This window comes from Bactrocera neohumeralis, chromosome 6, assembly GCF_024586455.1.
Source record: "Bactrocera neohumeralis isolate Rockhampton chromosome 6, APGP_CSIRO_Bneo_wtdbg2-racon-allhic-juicebox.fasta_v2, whole genome shotgun sequence".
NCBI classification, from domain to species: Eukaryota; Metazoa; Arthropoda; class Insecta; order Diptera; family Tephritidae; genus Bactrocera; species Bactrocera neohumeralis.
In genome coordinates this window covers 30,145,661-30,169,927 of record NC_065923.1, presented here as the reverse complement: position 1 = coordinate 30,169,927, position 24,267 = coordinate 30,145,661, and the positions used below count along the sequence as shown (strand labels likewise).

Sequence of the window (24,267 nt, the reverse complement as noted above, 5' to 3'; positions counted from 1 at the left end):
CTATTTGCAAGTAGGGTTGCCAGGAGTCGCGAAAAGAAATCCACTATTCTTATCGAAACACGTTTGAAGAAAATCGATTATTGTTTCACAGCGCACAGTTGGAAATCAAATATTTTCATACAGGAACGGTTGATTTTGCGAAATATTTAGTTTTAAAACTCTGGAAACTCTGTTTATAGGCGGAAATGAATTTCGAAGGGTAGGAAGCCCTGTTTAATGGCGGAAATGAATTGCAAAGTGTAGTCAAATTAAAAGCTGATCAACAACAATAGAAAGTCGCAATTTAAAATTATCTCCATACATATTAACATACAAGTATATTCCACCGTCCAAGTTGCGGAGAACATTACGTCTAGAAAAGACTCACAGTCTGCTCATTGGCTAATATTAAATGACGTCTAGGTGAGATCATCGGGAATCAATTCCAGCAACCTAGAACCTGCTGCCTTATGATCTCTACAAGTCGTTCATAACAGGACGAAGGACTATTTAAAAGGCTCATTTATCACAATATGTATGTATGTATGCACTCCAAATTGTTTCGATCATTAAAGTAACGACATTTTATAGCTTCTACACCCCAAGTGCGTTGAAATAAAAACAAAACAAAAAACGTAAAAAGAAAAAGAACTTAATGCCAAATTCTTTACAAATATTATATCTGTGCTTATATTTATAATTAAACTAAAAACGCTGGAATTTATATAATTAAATCTTCGTTTTATATAAACAACAAAAAAATGGCCGAAGTCGATGAACTAAATAAGGAATTCGAATGTGCAATGAAACAGTTCGAAAGAGCTCATCAGCATTTGAATTACCGCGAGAAATCCATTGCTACCGAGTGGTTAAAAAAATTGAAAAAAGCCAACAGCTCGATAGAAGATTTGAAACTACGTTTAGACTTCATCGATTACTTCATCAATTGTTCCAAGTGCAGCATTTTCAGTACAGAACCATTCAATAAAGTGCCGCATCCAAATGCTCCTTTGCAGAAGTTGCGTAATATGCTGGTAATTATACCATGAATATGGTTTCAAACTTAATATACGCTCAGAAGGAAACATAGAAGAATGTGTATGTGCATATGTATATGTATATGTAAATGATCAGCTTGACGAGCTGAATCGATTTAGCTATGTCCGTCTGTCTATAAAACCGCACTAGTCCATCAGTTTTTTATATTCCATGCTGAAATTTTGCACACCGAAGCTAATGGTTTGTCTTGTTTTTAAATTGAAAGGTCCAAGTTAAAACTGTTTTCGGAAAGTTCGATAATTAAAGACAGTTATATTCTTGCCTGCGTCTCGGGTGCCATGCACACATGTTCGTCGGCGGCACTTGAAATCTTGTTGGAACCCACCCCGCTACACCTACATAGTAATCGGTCAAGTCGCCAAACGTAATCTGCTCCAAATGACAGCAGAAGGGTTTGGCAGAGTTAAGGTAACCTCTTCCGAATGCATGAAGGATCTAAGTGGTGAAATACCTTTGGCTCTTCTCCCTAGTGATAGCATTACCAAAAAGGTTAACTTCACTAGGCAACCCTCAGCAGTAAGGCCGAATGGAACAATTCCGCTCTCGAGCTACTGCTTACTGTCAATACAATCAAATGGTATACCGATGTCTCGAAAACGTTGGAGGGAATTGGCGCAGAGGTCGTAGAATCGCGCACAAAACTCTCCATACCTATGGGTAGTTTACCGAGCATATTCCAAGCCTTTGCTATACTATAAATCGGTGTGTGTAGTTAAACCTCCAACGCAACTGTCGCAATGAACGTATAGCTATACTAGGCGATAGTGAAGCGGCACTCAAAACAATTTCTGCATACCAAATCAAATCGCTATTGGTGCAGTAGTGTACAGAACGCTTGAATAGTCTATCAAAACGTTACCAAGTGCACCTTATTTAGGTGCCTGTTCACAAAGGTATAGCTGCGAATGAACTAGCTTATGAGCTTGCCCGCTTCGCAGCATCCACCAACATGACAGAACCGGAACCTTTCATTGCGGTCGGTCCCCATAGCAGAAAAGTGCTGCTCCGCAATGATAAAGCAGTGGGTAGGGAGAAGCATTGGCTACAACTCCTAGGCATGCGCCATGCCAAGTTGATAATGGGTGGTTACAACCCGTATTTAAATATGTAATCAATCTCACAAGGGAAAAACTCAGCCTACTTGCCGCCTTCTTCACTGGCCATTGTAAGCTCAAGAAGTACTAATTTAACATTGGGCTAGCTTCTTCTGCGAATTGCCGGTTCTGTGACTTGCGAGTCTAAAACACCAGAACACCTACTAAACGACTGCAATCTGTAGGCGCAGGATAAAAGCCTTTGGATCCATGTTCCCAAATAGGAATCACATCGCCTCAATAGCACCTAGCAGGAATTTATCAATTTGCTGGAGCTAGTTGAGACGCTGTAACTTAGGAGAAGGTCTAAGAGACCTAAGTTGCGGTGCAATCCTCATTTACTAATCGAATCTAGCATACAATTTTTCATTGATACATGCCATTTATTGTACTCCGCAGCCAACCAGTCATAAAATTCGTAGTGTTGACGCAACTTCCGATGAACAACGTAAACTTTATGTTGAGGAAATGTTTGATAATATGGCGGATAGAGGTGCCTTTCTCTCCGATCAGCCAGTGCCATTGGACGGTACATTCTTCTTGGTGATTATAAATCAAAAATAAATGTTCCAAATCATATATGTTTTATTTTTTATTTATTTACAAATTTATTTCCGATTAAAATATATTGCATATGTATGTAAAATTTATAGTTGTAACATATAATATATACATTTTATGATTATAAAATCTCTGTTGAACATTTAAAAGAAATACAACTGACTATAGATTGCATTGTTGAAATAATTATAATTCCGTTTACTCTATTCTTAGTTTAATTTAATATTATTTAATTTAATAATCTTATTTTTATCTAATAAAATGCTTACAACCATCGAAGTCTCTAAGACGTTCATATTTATACACGTTTTTACTTATGCCTAATAAAGTCTATATTTACAATTTAATAAAGTTTTTTAATACAATAAATATATATGTATGTATATATGTATACAATTAATTTGGATGCAATTAATAGTAAATGCCTTTTCAAGTTTTTTAAGCGCAAAGCAAATCAAATTTGACTAAAATCTTATAAATCAGCTATCCAAACAAAAACGAGTGGATCTTTAATTGAGCATTAAACTTAATTAAACTTATACATACTCGTAGGTGTCTTGAGCTGAACACGATATCAACTATTAATTAAATAATTAAACATATCAACGATATCTCCATCAAGCATTGTACGTGACGAAATGATTAGAAACATTTATTTAAAAAAATATGTAAAATACATATATTAAAAAAAAAAAAACAATAACACATAAATAAAAAAATAATAAAAAAAATAATAAAGAAATAATAAAAAACTAAAAAAAAATAAAAAGATAGAAAATTAAAATTAAAAAAAAAAAATAAAAAAAAAAAATAATAATAATAAAAAAAATAATACAAAAAAAATAATAAAAAACTAATAAAAAATAATTAAAAAAATAATAAAAAAAACTAATAAAAAAATTAAAACAATAATAAAAAATTAAAAAAAAAAACAGAGAAAAATTTTTTAAAATAAAAAATTTCAAAAACTCGAATAAACATATACATATGCACATATGTATGTATGTACATATGTACATACGTACATACATATGTACGTATATGTACAGATGCGTGCAACTAATTAACAACGACTTGCCCTTATAAATTAAATAGCTATTTCTGTAAAATTACAAAATAAAATTCAACAAAATATAAAAGAAATAAAAAACAATGAAAAATAAATAAAAAATAATACTCTATAGCAACTGGTTGCAAGAGTATAATAATAAAAAAAATAAATAAATAAAAAAATAAAAAATAAAAATAACAAAAAAGTTAAAAAAAACATAATAAAACAAAAAAAAAATATTTAAAAAACCAAACTAAAATTTAGAAAAATAAAAGAAAACTCAAAAAAAATTTAATACTAAATAAAAATTTTAAGAAAAAAATAAAAAATATTAAAAGAGATAAAAAAAACAATTTTAATTCTTAAGAAAATAATTAGATTATTAAAAAGTATTGAATTTATTAGTTTAATTAAAAAAGGAAGTTCAACAAAATATTAAAAATTATTTTAAAAAATATATAAAATATAAAACAATTTAAAAATATTAAAAAAAGAAAGCAATTTCAAATTAATTATTCTAATAATTAAAAAATTATAAATATTAAATTTATTAATTAAATATTTTTTTTTGTATATTTTATTTTTTTATATTTTCTTAAATTTCTTTTATATAGTTTTTAAAATTAAAAAAAAAACCAAAATAAATTTAAAAAAAATAAATAAAGTTCAAAAAAAATTTTAAAAACATATAAAACAATTTAAGAAAATATAAAAAAATAAAAGATATTAAAAAAAAACAATTTCAAATCTAAAAAACCATAAAAAATTTATGCAATAATTAAAAAAATATTAAATATTATTTGCTCGGTGATAAAATATTAATTTTGTTCTTAAGCTACATATATAAATTAACTTGATAAGCTTAAGCTATATAAACTAATTCTTAATATTTGAGTTACTCTTACGTATGTATGTAGATAATTACAATGTTGGCTTAATGCCAAAGCGTAGTTTAAATGGTATTTTACAATAATAAAGCGTTCGTAATATTTACGAGTAAGAAATCAATATTTTGCGCGTTCAACCGATCATAATGAGTGTTCTGCTCCCGTAGAGAATTTATATGGAAACACGTTAAAAACTCGCTATTATAAAAATAATGGCAGTAAAATGTCATAAAGTAATGTAACTGTTGGTAAAACACGAGCAAAATACTATAACAACTAAACAGAACTTTTCGAGACAATTTTTATATATATTTTTTTTTTCAAATAAAACATATGGTGTAGAGAGCACAGTTATGCCAAGAGCATAATATTCGCCATGTGCCATCATATGTTGATTTATTCGGAATTTCTTGTTGTCGTAACGGTGGAATAATTTTGAAGAATGTTGAGAGTTGAGAGTTCTTAGTCGAATAAAAATTCGGGTCTATTTCGGTTACATGGACCCGACTGTTTTGAAAGTGCAACTAAAGAGATATTACTCTGCACCTAACTGGAGAATTCTTGTCATTACGGGGCATCTCGACAGGCAAAAATTTATTTTATACTAACTGTATGGCTGTACGTATTGCCTGTGGATACTCCATATTGCTAATGGAATACATTATGTGGCATACCAATTTGTAAGCCATATATTGAAAGCAATGAACTGTCACTTTTAAGATGGGAGAAAAAGATTAGCAGTGGTATATATTAGCGAAAAGAGTTTGGGTTTACGAGTTATCCTTACAATAGTTGGCTGTCTTTTAATTTATTTGCAGAAAAATAAGATAGTTGCTTATAAAAAGAGACAAGCAATTCTACATTTTAATCGGTGTTGCTACAAAAACTATTCTAACATCTATAAACAGCTTCAAATCTAAGTCAAAGAAGCTAATAAGGATAAAAAGGTTAACTTCGGTTGAACCAAAGCTGCAGTACCCTTTACAATATAAATAAAAAACTTGATACAAGAATTTCTTTTTAAACGGTCATTTTCTATGACACCTATGTAAATATGTATATACATATTAATATATATATATACGGTAGTAACCCGATTTGAACAATAATTATGTTTATCCGGAGATTGTAATGTTGTCCAAGTAAAATTTCGTAAAGATATCTTGACAAATGAAAAGTTGTTCACACAAGGACTTGTTGTTGGTCGATAATTTTGTATGGCCACCAATAGTGCTTCAATATAATTGACTCTGATAAACGAGTAGCTGCTTGGGGAGAAAAGGATATGTGCACAATTTCAGTTGGATATATCAAAAACTGAGGGACTAATTCGCTTATATACGGAGAGACAGACGGACATTGTTAAATTAACGCAGCTCATCAAACTGATCATTTATATATTTATATGTATATATGTATACTTTATAGGATTTCCGTCGTTTTCTTTTGGGTGTCACGGACTTCTTGGAATCCTAGGGTATATCAGGGCATGAATATAATAGTACTAACGGTTACAAAACCCTGAAAATGTCTTTCTCTGTGGCTACTTATGTAGAACATATTTTTGTAGCTGAGTTCTGATAACTTTTATATAAATATTTTGTACATTTCGTGCTTTACGCTAATTCTTTCTGTACAATTTCTTAGTTCACCCATCGAAGCATTTACCTGCGACAACAACAACAACTTATGCATTTGTTAACCATTCTTATTTGGTCTACGATTTCTTTGTTTTACTGAGGAGTTCAATTAATTCATGGCCGGTTGGCATTTTGGGCTCCCAAGCCGTTGATGCCGTTAATGGAACTGAACATTTCGCTTCCGTATCTTCCGTGACCTTTTCTTTTTCGACTAATTTTTCGATTTCACCAAATTTATTTACATATTGTGATTGCTGTTTAGATCTATGCTGGCGATGACCATCACCATCACCATCACTTATCTTATTACCATTACTACTATTCGTGGCATCTGGTTTTTCTCTATGCTCTAAGGATTTCTTGCAACGCGCCTGATTCGATTCGGTTTGGAGTTTGCGTTTCAGACGTTGAGTGTTACGTAATTGTTTGGCTTTGCGACGAATTGCACGCTCTGCATACTCGAGGCGCAATATTTCTCCATACAAATTGACTAAGCGTTGATTTTCTTTATGTGCGCCATAAGTTTTCGCTGGCGGTAAATTGGTGCGGTATTCCGTCAGTTTACGCGCTATATCCGCCTCTTCTTCGGCTGTTAGTTTAGCCGATGCTGGGTCGGTAATTATTGGTGGCGTACCGAAGGAAGACTGATACCTTGGTGAGGAGAGTCGTGATTGCATTAATGATGATCGTGTTGTTGCATTGCGTTGCGGCGTAGTCTTATCAGCCGATTTAACAGATTCCCTCTTTCTGTTTGAGTTATTTTCGGGCGTTGATAGCAGACTGTCACGACGTTGTCGTTCAGGCGTCACTTTACTTTTATGAGTGCTTCCCACATTTGGCGCTGTTTGAGGGTTATGATATGGATGAAAACGGTGCGCATTTTGAGGAAGTAACGTTGGTGCTACAGCTAACATTGGTTTTGGTGGTACTCGAGAGCGTGGTGATTTGGTGGGTGTTTGGCTTACAGAATCGTTTTTAGTTTCACTTTTGCTTATTGCTTCTGCTCTCGGAAGATCCTTTAAGTTGTTGCTGAGGTTTGATTTGACGGACGGTGTGTGGCGTACGTCTTCTCCTTCCGTTCTCTCTGTCTGGCTGATTGCTTTTGTATTTTCATTTGTTTTGTTGAGGTCCACCGTGGCATTGCTTTTCGCACTTGGCGGCGATTCATGTGCTAAGGCTGGGCTTGTAATACTGCCTTTGCGGTTTTTACATTGCACTATGCTGGTACGAGCGCAGGTGCTATGCTCATCGCTACTTGGTGTATCTGGCATGGGACTGCTTTCGCATTTAGTCGTAGGCGTTGTGGGGGAGGGTATACTTTTGGGTAGTTCAGTTTTTGTGCCCAACTTCTGGCCATCATTTGATTGATTCGTTTGGGAGAGTATATCTTTTGTCTCTTCTAATGTTTTTGGTACACTATTTTCCGCCTTGCAGTCTTCTATGAGTTGTCTTGCTGATATTTTCCGTTTTTTAGCTGATGGTTTTATATCTTCAGCACCGCTGTCAGACGTGCTATCCGCCGAAAGTGAATGAAAGTCCTCCATCATTGTAATCGGTGACCATACGCGGCCTCCTTCGTATTTAGGCGTAGGCATTGTGGGGGAGGGTATACTTTTGGGTCGCTCAGTTTTAGCATACAACTGCTGATCATCATTTGACTGATCCGGTTGGGAGAGTAAATCTTTTAACTTTTCTAATGTTTCTGGTACACTATTTTCTGCCTTGCAGTCTTCTATGAGTTGTCTTGCTGATATTTTCCGTTTTTTAGCTGGTGATTTTGTATCTGTATATGTTTCAGTACACCTTTCAGGCGTACTTTCTGCCGAAAGTGATCGAAAGTCTTCCATCATTGTAATCGGTGTCCATACGGTGCTTTCGTAATTAGTCGTAGGAGTTTTTTTAGAGGGTATACTTTTTGACTGATTCGGTTGGGAGAGTAACACTTTTGACTTTTCTAATGTTTTTGGTATACTCTTTTCAACCTTGCAGTCTTCTATGAGTTTTTTTGGTGATATTTTCCGTTTTTCAACTGATGATTTTGCATCAGTACATGTTTCGGTACACCTTTCAGGCGTGCTCCCCGCCGAAAGTGATTGAAAGTCTTCCATCATTACAATCGGTGACCATATGATGCTGTCGTATTTAGTCATAGACATTGTGGTGGAGGATCTACTTTTGGGTAATTCAGTTTTAGTGCCCAACTGCTGGACATCATTTGACTGATTCGATTGGGAGAGCAAAATTTTTGACTTTTCTATTTTTTTTGGTACACTCTTCTCTACCTTGCAATCTTCTAAGAGTTGTCTTGGTGATACTCTCAGTTTTTCAGCTGATGATTTTGTATCTGTATATGTTTCAGCACACCTTTCAGGCGTGCTTCCCGGCGAAAGTGATTGAAAGTCTTCCATCATTCCAAGTGGGGAAAGTGGTTGAAACTCTTCAAACATTGTAATCGGTGCCCAATATCTGGCGGCACTTTCGAGTTTCTTCAGCGCAATTAATGTCTCTTTACAGATTAGAATCGGTTCCTCATTGCTAGAAAATTTGTCATCCTTTTGCTTAGTTGGTTGTACTTCCAAAGATTTCTGTTGTTGTTTACTTGTAGGACTTTCTTCAGCTTTCTTTTCATTCTGACTGTCTGCGCTTTGTGTGTAATTCTCTGATGTCGTGTGTACATGTGCATTGTCCGAAGCCGTCGTTGTCGTTATTTCAGTTTTTGTTGACTTCGGTACCGAATCAACGGTTGTAGAGTTAGCCAAATCCTTTGGTGTCGTGATGATCTTTTGCTTAGTTGGTTGAACTTCCAAAGGTTTCTGTTGTTGTTGTTTACTTATAGCACTTTCTACAACTTTCTTTTCATTCTGACTGCCTGCGCTTTGTTTGTAGTTCTCTGATGTCGTGTGTACATGTGCATTGTCCGAAACCGTCGTTGTCGTTATCTCAGTTTCTGTTGGCTTCGGTACCGAATCAACGGTTTTAGAACTAGTCGAATCGGTTGTTTTTGAAACATTTTGCTTGCACTGCTCTTTCTTTTGCTGCTTTTCTTCGCTCTTCAACATGTCGAAATTTTCATTTGTTGTTCTTGTTTTGTTAACATTTTCCAAACACAAACGTTTGACCGGTGATTCTCGAAGCGGCGCAGTTGTGTCCTGAACTAAGAGCAAATTATTCGATGAATTTAATTCGTATTCATCTTTGAAAAGTTCATCGAGTGTGGGCGTGGAATTACGTTCTGGACGACTGATATCATTTACTTCAATTTTACTAATATCCAGCGTATCAATTAAATTCGGCAGACTTTCCGGTATTGTAAATGGGAAAGCTTGCTGTGAAGTACCTGGCGCGGGGTCTATGCGCTCTAAACGGTTGGTTTGGCTTTGTATGCGTATTATCGGTTGTACAATTATGGGTGTGAGTATGGTATTCACTTCGGTTGTTTCATTGGGTGATGAGGCGCGTTTCGGTGGTTGTGTAACAGAGGTTAACTTCTGTGGCGTAACTTTTTCTAAAGCAGCTGCGTCCACAGTAGCTGCGGTAAGCGGTTTAGTTTCCGGACTGACGTCATCGACGGTTTTTGATATGTTTTCATTCTGATTTGTTAATATTTCCGTTGTCGTAGAGTCGACAATTGCTTCGGGTTCTACGTTATTAGACGACGCAGCAGTAATTTGTTCATCGGACATAGTCGGCTCAAAAACCCAATCGAGATCCGGCATGCTTAATACAGGTTGCTTCGGCTTCTCGGCATTTTTAACAGCAGTTGATGAGGATGTTGTTGTAGGCTTCTCTGCAGTGACCGCTGGAGGTATTGTAGGCATGCTTAATTCGGGTTGCTTCTGCTTCTCGGAATTTTTCACAGAAGTTGATGAGGATGTTATTGCAGGTTTTACCTTAGGCATGTTCAATACGGGTTGCTTCTGCTCCTCGGCATTTTTAACAGATGTTGATGAAGATGTTATTGCAGGTTTCTCTGCAGTGACTGCTGGAGATATTGTAGGCATGCTTAATACGTTTTGCTTCTGCTGCTCGACATTTTTAACAGAGGTTGATGAGGATGTTATTGTAGGTTTCACTTTAGGCATGCTTAATACGAGTTTCTTCTGCTTCTCGACATTTTTAACAGATGTTGATGAAGATGTTATTGCAGGTTTCTCTGCTGTGACTGGTGGAGGTATTGTAGGCATGCTTAATACGGTTTGCTTCTGCTCCTCGGGATTTTTAACAGAAGTTGATGAGAATGTTATGACAGGTTTCACTTTAGGCATGCTTAATACAGGTTGCTTCTGCTCCTCGGGATTTTTAACAGAAGTTGATGAGGATGTTATTGCAGGTTTCTCTGCAGTGACTGGTGGAGATATTGTAGGCATGCTTAATACGGGTTGCTTCTGCTCCTCGGGATTTTTAACAGTAGTTGATGAGGATGTTATTACAAATTTCACTGTAGGCATGCTTAATACGAGTTTCTTCTGCTTCTTGGCATTTTTAACAGTAATTGAAGAGGATGCTATTGCGGGATTCACTCTAGGCATGCTTAATACGGGTTGCTTTTGCTCCTCGGCATTTTTAACAGAATTTGATGAGGATGTTATTGTAGGTTTCACTTTAGGCATGCTTAATACGAGTTTCTTCTGCTTCTCGGCATTTTTAACAGATGTTGATGAAGATGTTATTGCAGATTTCTCTGCAGTGACTGATGGAGGTATTGTAGGCATGCTTAATACGGATTGCTTCTGCTCCTCGGCATTTTTAACAGATGTTGATGAAGATGTTGTTGCAGGTTTCACCTTAGGCATGTTCAATACGGGTTGCTTCTGCTCCTCGGCATTTTTAACAGATGTTGATGAAGATGTTATTGCAGATTTCTCTACAGTGACTGCTGGAGATATTGTAGGCATGCTTAATACGGTTTGCTTCTGCTCCTCGGCATTTTTAACAGATGTTGATGAAGATGTTATTGCAGGTTTCACTTTAGGCATGCTTAATACGAGTTTCTTCTGCTTCTCGGCATTTTTAACAGATGTTGATGAAGATGTTATTGCAGATTTCTCTGCAGTGACTGCTGGAGGTATTGTAGGCATGCTTAATACGGATTGCTTCTGCTCCTCGGCATTTTTAACAGATGTTGATGAAGATGTTATTGCAGGTTTCACCTTAGGCATGTTCAATACTGGTTGCTTTTGCTCCTCGGCATTTTTAACAGATGTTGATGAAGATGTTATTGCAGGTTTCTCTGCAGTGCCTGCTGGGGGTATTGTAGGCATGCTTAATACGGTTTGCTTCTGCTCCTCGGCATTTTTAACAGATGTTGATGAAGATGTTATTGCAGGTTTCACTTTAGGCATGCTTAATACAGGTTGCTTCTGCTCCTCGGCATTTTTAACAGATGTTGATGAAGATGTTATGCAGGTTTCTCTGCAGAGGTGCAGGCATGCTTAATACGGTTTGCTTCTGCTCCTCGGCATTTTTATTGATGAGGCTCTGCGGGTTGACTGCTCCTCGGCATTTTTAACAGAGTTGATATTCTGCAGGTTTCATTTAGGCATGCTTAATACGGTTGCTTCTGCTCCTCGGCATTTTTAACAGATGTTGATGAGGATGTTATTGCAGGTTTTACCTTAGGCATGTTCAATACGGGTTGCTTCTGCTCCTCGGCATTTTTAACAGATGTTGATGAAGATGTTATTGCAGATTTCTCTGCAGTGACTGCTGGAGGTATTGTAGGCATGCTTAATACGGTTTGCTTCTGCTCCTCGGCATTTTTAACAGAGGTTGATGAGGATGTTATAGGTTTCACTTTAGGCATGTTAATACGAGTTTCTTCTGCTTCTCAGGACATTTTTAACAGATGTTGATGAAGATGTTATTGCAGTTTTCACTTTAGGCATGCTTAATACGAGTTTCTTCTGCTTCTCGGCATTTTTAACAGTAGTTGTTGAGGATGTTATTGTAGGTTTCACCTTAGGCATGTTCAATACAGGTTCCTCCTGCTTCTCGGTATTTTTAACAGTAGTTGATGAAGATGTTATTGCAGGTTTCTCTGCAGTGACTGCTGGAGATATTGTAGGCATGCTTAATACGATTTGCTTCTGCTCCTCGGCATTTTTAACAGAGGTTGATGAGGATGTTATAGTAGGTTTCACTTTAGGCATGCTTAATACAGGTTGCTTCTGCTCCTCGGCATTTTTAACAGATGTTGATGAAGATGTTATTGCAGGTTTCTCTGCTGTGACTGGTGGAGGTATTGTAGGCATGCTTAATACGGTTTGCTTCTGCTCCTCGGGATTTTTAACAGTAGTTGTTGAGGATGTTATTGTAGGTTTCACCTTAGGCATGTTCAATACAGGTTCCTCCTGCTTCTCGGTATTTTTAACAGTAGTTGATGAAGATGTTATTGCAGGTTTCTCTGCAGTGACTGCTGGAGATATTGTAGGCATGCTTAATACGATTTGCTTCTGCTCCTCGGCATTTTTAACAGAGGTTGATGAGGATGTTATTGTAGGTTTCACTTTAGGCATGCTTAATAAAGGTTGCTTCTGCTCCTCGGCATTTTTAACAGATGTTGATGAAGATGTTATTGCAGGTTTCTCTGCTGTGACTGGTGGAGGTATTATAGGCATCCTTAATATGGGTTCGTTCTGCTCCTCGGCATTTTTAACAGTAGTTGTTGAGGATGTTATTGTAGGTTTCACTTTAGGCTTGCCTAATACGGGGTGCCTCTGCTCCTCGGCATTTTTAACAGTAGTTGTTGAGGATGTTATTAGAGGTTTATCTACTGTGACTGGTGGAGGTATTGTAAGCATGCCTAATACAGGTTGCTTCTGCTCCTCGGCATTTTTAACAGCAGTTGATGAGAATGGTTTTGCAGGATTCTCTGCAGCGGCTGCTGTAGGTACTTGAGTAGTTTGGGTATTTTTTGTGCGTCTTTCCTTTTTCCTTGTTTGTTGGAATATCTTTCTTCCTCGCTTTCGAAAATAATATTATACAAAACTACGTTTTAATATTCTTAACTACATTTATTCTTACATTTTGTTCTATTCAATTGCATCATTCGAGCGTGGCTTCGTGTTGCAAGAGCACAATATTAAAGAAATTAAAAATCAAATTATAATGTTGTTATTGTTTTGAAATTTTAGTTAAATACTAAAGATGTATTTTTCAATAGGTTGTGGCCCTAGTATACGCCTTCACCAACAATAGGAGTAAAATTGTAACAATTAAAGTTAATTTTCAAGCATGGAAAAACTAAAGCGAAATATTATTATTATATTATTGCTGCGGCGAAAAACACGATAGCATAAGTATTTCAAAAATAATAAAAAAAATTAATAATAAAGTGTCATCATTATGGAAAAATAGGCCATGGTGTAGCAATGCGTATAAAATTTACAAAATTCAATTACTCTAGAAAATGTTTGAAGGCGAGCTGGTGAGAATGCCATTCCTCCTAAAGGTTATGCGCTGTGTTTGGGACCCGTCACGTAAAAAACGAACCTAATGAAAAATTATCAACAGCCGCGGAAGAGAAACCCCCCTATTGATGACGACCACGACAAAGGGCATGCACCTGGAATGTCCGATCTCTTAATTGGGAAAGTGCCGCTGCATAGCTGGTTGATATCCTAGTTAGAGTAAAGGCTGACATCAAGGGACAAGGACTCAGACTGAGTAGAGCGCAAATTCGGTGTGAGAGAGACTACGTTGCCGAGTTCTGGCTTTCACCCCGGTGGATAAACGTCTAGCCAAAATTCGCATCGAAGCGAAGTTCTTCAACATATCGCTTCTTTGCGTCCACGCCGCGACGAAAGAGAAGGACGATGTGACCAAAGATGCTTTTTTGAGCGCTTGGAGCGCACCTATGACAGCTGCCCCCTCCACGATGTCAAAATCGTGCTTGGCGACTTTAGCGCCAGGGGTACGAGGAAACATCCCCAAATGGGGTGAGGATTGGGAGATGGATTGCCGGCAGAGCTATTCAAAAACGGCGGCGAAGAACTGATAATGACTGGCTTATACATATAAGCTGTTTTGTAGAATATGGTCGGACGAAAGCAAGATTGTAATTTGAGTGTGTTCTGCCCAATCCACAAAAAGTTGAAGACCCCCAATATGCTACCCACTACCGTGGAATGAGTCTCCTCAATATCACATATAAGGTTCGAGCGTGTTGGGTAAAGATTAAAGCGCACCGTCAACAAACTGATTAGCCTTAAAGGTGTGGCTTTAGGCCGGGAAAATCAAAAACTGACCAGACATTCACATTCGCCAAATCTTGGAAGAGACCCCTGAAAAGAGAATCGACACACACCACCTCTTCGTCGATTTCAAAGGTGCTGTCTTTATACCGCGTTCTCTGAATTTGATATCCCAGCAAAACTAATACGGCTGTGTAAACTGCAATACCAAAAGCTCCGTCAGGATCGGGAAGAACATCTCTTCAATCTGCACTTGGAGAAAATAATTCGAGCTGCAGAACTAAATAGGGAAAGTACCATCTTCTATAAGAGTGTACGACTGCTGGCGTACGCCGATGACATCGATATAATTGGACTCAACAACCGCGCCGTTAGTTCTGCGGAAGGAAGCGAAGAAAATAGGTCTGGTAGTGAACGAAACACTAGGCTCCCATGTCACTGTTGAAAGTCATAAATTCGAAGTCGTAGATAACTTCGTCTATCTTGACACCAGTATTAACAGCAACAAAGTCAGCCTCGAAATCCAACGCAGAATAACCCTTGCCGACAGGTGCTATTTCGGACTGAGTAGGCAATTGCGAAGTAAAGTCCTCTCTCGACGAACAAAAACCCAACTATATAAGTCACGCATTATTCAAGAGCGCGACAAGGAGACGGAATTTGTCTTTGGGGAGGTTGATCATATCTCTTAACCTTGCTAGGTTGTAACTTCCCAGTATTAACTTGGCGGGGCGGTTTCCGGTTGCCTGCAATCAGTGCCGTTCTCTCCCCGCTGAGTATACCGACACGCTGGCTGCGATGGAGATTTTTGCACACTGACTTATAGCAAAGCAAATGCTCGGTAAGAAAAGTAAGAGTCCCATTGGTATGGATAGTTTGGTATTCGGTCGGCAAAGCCAGCTCCAATGCCTTTCGAATGGTCAATATACCACTGGATAGTGCTGCCCCTCAATAATAGGTCGAGTGTGGAATCACTGCTCTCCGCCTTACTGCCGGGAGTAAGCCTCTTCGTAACGCCGTCTCTTGAAATAAGGGCCAGTGGTGGTGTGTCTTCCCTCTAAGACCTCCATTGTTAAGACGACATTATCTTCCCTTGCCAAAACCCTCTTCTGCCATGAGCAGCATGGTATATTTCTCTACCTGTTTGATCACTAGATGCAGTGAGCTCCAGCATGACTTCAAGTGCTGCGGTTGGGCAAGTGCACATTGCCCCTGAAACGCAACCGCTCCATAAGTGACAAGAGGCCATATGATTATGGTATACAGCCACCAGGATCTGCCGGCTATGCGTCTGCATATCAAGAGTGCCTTGCTGGCTCTGAACAGTTTTATTTCCATGTACCTATTCCATCGTAAGGTTAAGTCTAATGTGAGGCCTAGAAATTCGACCTCTTTGGATACCTCCAACTCTCTGCCACCAAGTGCCTCAAGACCGGAAAAGATCTTCGCTTTGTAAAAGGGACGACGGTTGTTTTTTACGGGTTGATAACTAACCGTACTGTATTTCATCATCGCTTTGCTAGACTTAAGCGCCTTTATCGCAGAGAGTGCTCTCAAATTAACCTCGTACCATTATGACAATGTCGTCTGCGTCCCCTGCACCGAATCCCATTGTTGATAAGCAACTCAAGGTGCTCGTCTACTATTAGGCTTCGTAGTAGGGGAGATAGAACTCCACCCTGTGGGCAGCCCAAGACGAATTTTACTCTCTACTCCACTTGCACTCCTGCTCTCTAAGGGCACTCGTCAGCAACTCAAGCTCCTTACTTACCGCTGCAAACGAAACCATTGGTTTTAGGAAAACGTAAAAGGACAGCCGGTACGATAAGGAGGGACGTGTCGCAGTGGAAAGAAAGCTGGCCGACAGCGGTAATGGTCGATATTTCTACGAAAAGATGCGGCTTTCAAGGAGCATACTCTTGTAGAACCCCCAGAGGTGATCTACAAGGTGCGTTTCAAAGTAAACAGGACTTTTTGAATCTAGGTGGCTCCATCTATATGTCGACTGGTGCGTTAGAATCTGCTATCTTTATCGATTGTCCAGTGAGAATTTCATGACATTTCATTGATTGGAAGTGAAGTTATTGCGTTTTAAGTGTCAGTGTGTTTGTGTTATCGCTGCTAAAATGAGTTTCGAACAAAGAGCCAACATTGAATTTTGTTTTAAAATTGGTAAAACTTTTACCGAAACGTTTCAATTAATGAAACAAGTTTATGGCGATGATTGCCTATCCTGTAGCAGAGTGCACTAGTGGTTTCAACGTTTTCAAAGTGGTCGTGAGGACATAAATGACGATCAACATGTGGGCCAATCAAAATCCGTGATCACCGGAAATTCCATCGAAACTGTGTGTGAATTCATCAAAAATCAGCCGAAATCATAATTGAAATTCATGGAAATGGAATTGAACATCTCCAAAATATCGATTTATCGCATTTTGACCGAACATTGGGCTTACGAAAGGTGTGTGAACGGTTTGTTCCGTACAAATTGACTGACGACCAAAAATTGCTCAGAATCCAACATTCGAAGAACGATTATTTGAGCAAAAATCACATTTTAACCATTAACCACTCTCTGTATTCACCTGATATGGCAGCGTGCGACGTCTTCCTTTTCGGAAAAATGCATTTGCCCATGAAAGGAAAGCGTTATGCAGACGTAGAGGCCATTCAAAGGGCTTGCACCGGCATACTGGCGGCCATACCGGCCAACGAGTTAAAACACTTGTTCGACATGCTTTTGGACCGTACATAAAGCTGTATTGAAGCAGAAGACTTTTTGAATAAAATAAATTGATTTTGCCGAAAAAACCATTTGTTCTGTTTTTTTTTAAGTCCTGTTTACTTTGGAACGCATCTTGTAGTAACTGATGCCTAGACCATACTGAACTTATGGAGGGAACGCTTCTCCAACCTGCTGAATGGCTATAACAGAGTAAGCGATGTCTACGGCAATAAAGAAGAAGAAGATATTCATACAGATAAACAGTTGGTCGATATTCTGACGAAACCATTATCTGAAGACCGATTCAAAAATTTTAGATGTCAAATTTGAGTCTTGTACAGAATATATTGATACAATATAAAACCGAGTAAGCGAAATGAATGTTTTAAAATTTAAGTCGTAATAATATTATTGGGTTTTTTTTAACCTTTTCAAAAAATTATGGACTTTTTAATGTAATTTACCAGTATGCACGACGCACGTTATATAAGTATTGTTATTTATATTAGTGTTTGTTTTTGATCAACGTAATTTTTGAAGGGGCGTGTTAGATTATCCCGATTCCTCGCTTTCAAAAATTTTATTAGTAAAATATATTATTCTTAAGTATCCATATTTCCAACTTCTAAGTTACTCTTATCTATACTTGTAGCGAGTGTCTCACCTTTCTCTTGATCCATATTCATTTCAGCCGTTATCTCCTTTTCTTGCAATAATAATTTATTACCGTCATCCACATCTTCAACTGGTTTCAGTAAACTTTCCATATCCTTTGTGAGGTATTCTGCTATTACATTCGATATCTTCAACTTTGTCCCTTTCTTCTTCATTTAAGTCAGAATTCGGCCTTTCCATTATTGGTAGCAGCAATATCTTTGTCCCGAGAATCCATAATTGACAGATAATCCGACATAGACTTGTAATTGACCATCCTTAGGTTCATTGCTACCTTCAAATAAGTTTGTTTGCGTGTTTTCTTAACAGACCTTTAATGTCTTAACCTTATAAAAACAGACATCTTTCAAAATATTACATTCTTGGGTCGGTACGATTTCTTTACTATTTTTTACCCAATGTTGTCTCTCTCTCTCTCTTCAAAATTCAATATATCATATTAGTGAGTCTTCATTATCCTTTATTGAATTTGTATTACCATGTATTACTTCTTCATTCTCTTCAGAGCTTAGCTGAGTTGATTTTGCGGTTTTAGTTGAGCTCTCAGCATCAAGATCGGAACTAATTTTTTTTCAGATAAATTGTCTGCAGATTCGCTTTTAGCACGAACTTCTTCGGTCTCCTCTGAATTGATATTATTTTGTGCTTTTTACACCGTTTGCTGTTGTTGTTGTAGCGGCAATATTCTGCCGAGTTCACAGTCCTTGACCGGATTAAAATCCGGGTCCGTTCCGGTTACGTAGACCGACTGTCGTGCATCGTTTGCTCTTCCAATGTAGTTACTTCTTCCATAGCTTCGCCGAATTTTTCACATAAAACTTCATCCGAGAACTGATTGGATGAAAGGTCTTCTTCAATTTTAGCTGATTTAGTTTCCACGACCGTTCTGCTTGCTTCTTCTTCGTCTTTGTTATAGTCCACATCCGAACTATTCGTGAGTTCAGGAACTGGCTCACACACATTCATAAATAAGTCCCTATCGATGACCGACCTTTTCGTGAGTTCAAAAAATGGCTCACGCGCCTCCATCAATAAGTGTCCAACGATGTCCGACCTTTTCATGGGTTCAGAAACTGGCTGACACACTTCCATCATTAAATCCTACGAGTCCAGCCAGCACGTCTGGCATTGGCTCGACAATTGTCAAAGCTTTTGCTGCAATTCCTTTCTGAAGCGACTGTATGCGGTGAAATACTGCTGTAGGTGAGGTGGCCTCTTCTACCACTTTTTAATAGCCACCAACCATCGGTATAATGATACCGTTGTAGATATCATCAGCATAACAACCGGCTGATCTAGTTCGCGACGCTCCAAAATCGCCACTGTGCCGACTTCGAGCGCATTTTGGTAAGCACTTGCATTGCGCTTTTGGAGCGCTTCGTTTGAGTCTCTCCATTTCGCTGTTTCTCGCTTCTTCAGTATCCACAGGTGCCGTACTGGTTTCATTTTCCGAGTCCAGGGTCCAATACAATTGTGTCGACTTATTTAGGTGGAATTTTCCTAGTGTGGCTGCTAGCGCTTCGTTTGAGTCTCTCCATTTCGCTGTTTCTCGCTTCTTCAGTATCCACAGGTGCCGTACTGGTTTCATTCCGAGTCCGAGTCCAATACAATTGTGTCGACTTATTTAGGTGGAATTTTCCTAGTGTGGGTTTGACGGTTGTCTTTCGGTTGCGTTTGTAACGTTGATCTTGTTTTTCGTGCTATTCGCGCTTATATAATTTGGTTTCATTTTTTAGTGATCATACTTAACTTTTCGATGTTTAAACTTTCTCTTTAATCTTTATCAGCTTCATCATCGGTTGAATCGAGCGAAAAATATCTTTAGTACTTAAGGTTTTACAACTTAAACTAATATCACATTGGGACCTAGCCACTAAAGACCTACATTGCCTTCTTAACCTATTTTTCTGCAAATCACATCCGGTAAATGGTAAATACGTTGCTCGAATGTTGTTCTTGTGGTTGTGTCTTTGATGCATTCGTCGAGGATTACATTGGCGCGCATATGTCCTCAATGTAATCGCCTTCGGGCTGTACCTGCGCATACATAGCTTCCTCCCTGGAGACGCGATGAGGTACGCCCGGCGTTTGTCTCTAAATAAAAGGGATATTAAATATGTTTACAATTCTTATAAATAAATATTGTTTTGTTTTTACTTCCTCAGCTTTCAGTTCATAGTTCGTTCATATTCGTTGAATGGTGGAATTTAGAAATGAAAAATATTATAATATTTCAGGAAAATATTGTGAAAATATTTTCAATTAAATTACTTAAGTTTAATAAAAGCGTATTAAAAAAATCGTAATTTTGTACTTTGCTTGGAAACTAGATTTCGAACATATTTTTGGCTTTCTTTTTATGTCGTTTCGTTTTGCTTTCTTAACGATTGTTGATTGCAGACCAAAAGTAATGGCAAATGGGTGTTTGCAAATGTTGATTTTGCTGGATTTTCTGCCACAAAACGTATTGAAGTTCTTAAAAGTGGCGCTATAAGTTTAGCAGCTTGCCCTAAAGAATTTATGTTGGCTGCGTTCGATGTTGTTGTTACAGTTGTAGTGGTAGAAAACATTTCCTTAATAATAATCTTTGGTCGGATACAAAATCAGAATCCATTCCGGTTACGTAGACCGTGTGATCGTGGGAACTTCATTGCTGATCGTTAAAGGCTAATTGTAGTTTTTAAAATTTTGAATGTAGAATTTTCAATAGAATTGTTGATTGTTGATATTTTAATGTTGATTGTAGATATTTTTATGTTGATTGTAGATATTTTAATGTTGAATGCAGATGGTATATATTTAAATGTTGATAGCTGATTATAAAAAAAATGTTGATTGTAGACCTTTTAGGATTGCATGTTGATTGCTGATATTCCTTGGTGGATTGTTGATTGTAGATTTTTTTAGATTGTTGATTGTAGATTTTTTTGAATGTTGATTGCAGAGTTTTTTGGATTGTTGATTGTAGAGTTTTTTGGATTGTTGATTGTAGAATTTTTTGCATTGTTAGTTGCAGATTTTTTTAAATTGTTGATTGTAGACATTAAATGTTGCTTGTTGTTGGTCGATTGTAAACAACTTAAAAGCAGGACTTCCGGACTTCAGTGTTGATTGTAGACAATTTAGAGTAGAATCTTCAGTGTTGATTGTAGATGCAGCCGAATTTCTCTATAGCGAACATATTTCAAAACAACCTGACTATTTTTGAGATAACACAAGTTATTGAAGATAATAAACTCTAGATATTTTATGAGTCAGGTGTTAAGATGTAAACGGACGAGTAAAACTTTCGATGAAGTAAAAAAAAAATAATTAAAGATTTATAATTTAATTATTATAAATATGTATATAAAACTATATTATTTTAAAATTAAAATTATAAAAATTTAATTTCATTTTTTTTAAACCAAATTCTTTATTTTTAAACATATGCTATAGAGAACTTCGGCTGTTGGCGGCTCACGACGTCGACGATTTCAAAACGTCGAACTAATTTTTCAATTCAATTTACGTTGGATAATAAAAAATATTTTTTCACACGTAAATTTAAAGCTTTAGTAACCATATATCATTGAATATGATAACCGTTTCCATAAAAATAATATTTACTTTTGTACAACAAAAACTTTTCATGAATATCTAAATGGCTACTTAGACATTTGAGGTAAAGCAAAATATGTAAAAAAAAAAAAAATAGTTAACAATTTTTACATTGTTTCAATACGAAACGACGTTCAACTAAGGAAAAAACGTAAGATTTTTGAAATACTTTATGCTTAATTAATTCGTGTATGATAACTGGTATCGAGTTAGCAACTGGAATAGAACGTAAGTTATTGCTCAACACAATATTATTTTTGCAATTTTTGCTCATCACGAAGATGCTGCTGCTCTAACTTGCAATTAAATCGAACTTATTTCGGACTACTTACGTGCTCCAAACATTGACGACGCGATAATCTATAAACGAAATCATCAAATAGTTGCCTTTCGTACACCAGCAGATAGTTATTGATTGTATTTTTTAGCACATCAATGCTAACGTTCTCCGCCAATAGTTTTCTAAAATTTAAATATTAATTTGTTGAACTCTATTAACATTACATTACATTAACAAATAATACTCACCTTGTGCCTTGCTTATCGTAATCATCAATTAGCTGAACATTGTAATCAACTCTATAGAATGCATCCTCTGTATTTTTTGGCACCAGTCTTGGCAGATAAGCAGAACCCTCCTTAATCGCAATATTCACTATATCTTCTTTTTTTCTATTTGAATAGTGCATCCATTTTTGAAAAGCTAAAACTTTCAGCCGATAAATACCGTAATCATTGTTTTCCAAACGCACTTTCGGGTGGGTTAAGAATTTCCTGGAATGTATTTAGTTTAGCAAACAGAAATGTAAAAATTTCTACTACTGTAAATTACTTGAAGAGATCATCCAGAAAGTTGCTGGGCCTTTCGGGGAAATTTGTACGCAGCAAAGTTAAAATTTTCAAATTAACATCATCATTCAGCAAGGAGGATACGGTATGCATCAACGCCTCCATTTTCAATTTATAGTAGTTTTCATTTTGTATGCTGTGCTCTATTTCGAATTTGATATATTGCGCCATTAACTCAGATAAGTACCAATTTAGCTTTTTGTGATATTTCGTCTAAAAGGAAAAACAATCAAAACATAGATTTTTATATTTCTAACAATTTGTGATATTGAACTTACGTAGTTTGTAGTGGTACCATATGCTGGTTTCATGGCGCTTAACCAACTTTTAATCTGCGTCCATAAGTGTCTCACATCATCTACGGACTCTGTCTCTTGGTAATTTTTGACTATTTTCACAAACTCTCTCATATCAAGATCTGGAAAGTCCAACTCTATAGGTTCACCAGGTACTGCACCTATAGCTGATAGGGCCGCCTCTTCAATGTTGAATATTTGTAAAATTTGATGAAATGTCAATTTATATGTTCTACGTTTAATGTCATGGTACTTTTTGTTAATTCCTTAAAAAAAATTAAAACACATACACATTAGTCGAAAAATAATAGAATCGTCGAGTTGAAACTGAATAATTACCAGACAACCCTTTATGTTTGCTCAGACTAGGGGACTTGCTCCGCAAAGACTCTGATAATGTTATATTATCTGTGCAGGCAGTACTGCTATTTGATTCAGTCATGACATTGTGCTGTATGGGGCTTTGCGCGTCCGCCACAAGCAGCGTTAAATTTGAAATTGGCTCAGTACTTTGTTGAGTTGTTTCATTATTTACTCTTTCGGTTGCTGCTGTTGCGCTATGCTCAATTAACTGACCACTGTCCAATTTATTTTCTTCTTCTAAACTCTTAATACCTTCATTCACCACTGATGTTAACAACTCGCACTGCGATGGAGATGTGCAGCTATTAGTAGCCGCTGGTACTTGTATCGTTGGAGAGAAATCCTTACTCGAAGAATGTGTATGCTCTGTAAATAACAAATTTAATTAAATATATATAGAAGGTATGTTAAAGAATGCAATTTAGCTTTACCTGTAGGTAGAACTGTACTAGATTGTTCATCTTCGTCGCTACTGATATTGATCACACTTTCATCTTCATCTCTAGTTGCGGCATAACCTCGTTGTGCTCGTGATAGATTACGAGCAGAAATATGGAATTTTCTCTTTGCTTTAGTGGTCTGAGGTACGGAAGTTGATTGAAGCGCGTCATATTCGTATTTTTTTGTTAATTCATCCACGAAATCGTTCCAACTCTCATTACTTAATTGTGGTAAACTTAAAGCATCATCATCTTCAACTAAAATTACTTCTTCAAGTTCATCCATTTTATTAGACAACTCCTTTAAAACCAGCACATCATCGTCATCGTAGATTTCAATAACTTCCTTTTCTTTAAACGTATTTAATCCGTCCGCTTTTTGGGAAGTGGCTTTAGAAGACCAATTTGACGATCTTCGTAATTGAATGTGTTGATACATTTCGAATTGCTTTTTACATGCAGAACAATTTAACTGATTTCCAATACAATAAAATACGTTTAATTTTTCATAGAACTTTTAGTTAATTGCTCCTGTCTGAAAATTGCAACATTACAGGTATTATATTCTAAACGATTCGAGCGATCAAAACATAACGCGATAAATTTTATTTTCAGAAACCTAAGCTAGAGCGAGATGGACGCGCTTCTAACTCGCTGAAGTACAATTACACCAATTTACCAGCGCAATTTTTATATGTAGTATACATATATGCACTGATTGCACTTATCTTTCTTATATTTAAACACACAAAACGGCAAACTACGGTATTTTCCGTAATAACTATTACACACCACGCGACTTATTATATTATTAATATTATTATAAACACCATAAGTTAAATGTTTATTTTTA

At 36.8% G+C, this 24,267-nt stretch overlaps 2 protein-coding genes across 3 annotated transcripts; one reads left to right on the top strand and one right to left on the bottom strand.

Annotated features, from left to right (window-relative positions):
• Positions 1-81: 81 nt before the first annotated feature.
• On the top strand, positions 82-2,745 carry LOC126761215 (uncharacterized). 2 transcript variants are annotated; one of them, XR_007667342.1, is made up of 2 exons: positions 82-518; positions 2,532-2,606. XR_007667342.1 is itself a non-coding variant. In XM_050477201.1 (2 exons), exons 1-2 carry the CDS (start codon positions 741-743, stop codon positions 2,694-2,696), a joined length of 438 nt encoding a protein of 145 aa, XP_050333158.1. In that variant the 5' UTR covers positions 595-740; the 3' UTR covers positions 2,697-2,745. The 2 variants fall into 2 exon arrangements, 1 of the variants encoding a protein (XP_050333158.1); XM_050477201.1 differs by lacking the exon at positions 82-518 and adding an exon at positions 595-1,013 and having other exon boundaries at positions 2,532-2,745.
• A 1,810-nt stretch (positions 2,746-4,555) lies between these two features.
• On the bottom strand, positions 4,556-24,236 carry LOC126761875 (mucin-5AC-like). Its single transcript, XM_050478301.1, is given in 18 exon segments — positions 4,556-11,683; positions 11,824-12,094; positions 12,159-13,233; positions 17,797-18,021; positions 18,178-18,279; positions 18,355-18,433; positions 18,606-18,964; positions 18,966-19,144; positions 19,147-19,348; positions 19,592-19,680; positions 19,683-19,960; positions 20,946-21,034; positions 21,799-21,928; positions 21,995-22,240; positions 22,299-22,528; positions 22,594-22,877; positions 22,951-23,340; positions 23,406-24,236. Coding segments are annotated over 18 exon segments (10,011 nt in total). The 5' UTR covers positions 23,854-24,236; the 3' UTR covers positions 4,556-6,348.
• Positions 24,237-24,267: the final 31 nt, after the last annotated feature.

Bases quoted from the DNA above. Each gene is read 5' to 3' on its own strand.
- LOC126761215 (XM_050477201.1), top strand. From the start codon at position 741: ATGGCCGAAGTCGATGAACTAAATAAGGAATTCGAATGTGCAATGAAA. The intron at 1,014-2,531 runs GTAATTATACCA...TGTACTCCGCAG, and splicing joins AGAAGTTGCGTAATATGCTG to CCAACCAGTCATAAAATTCG.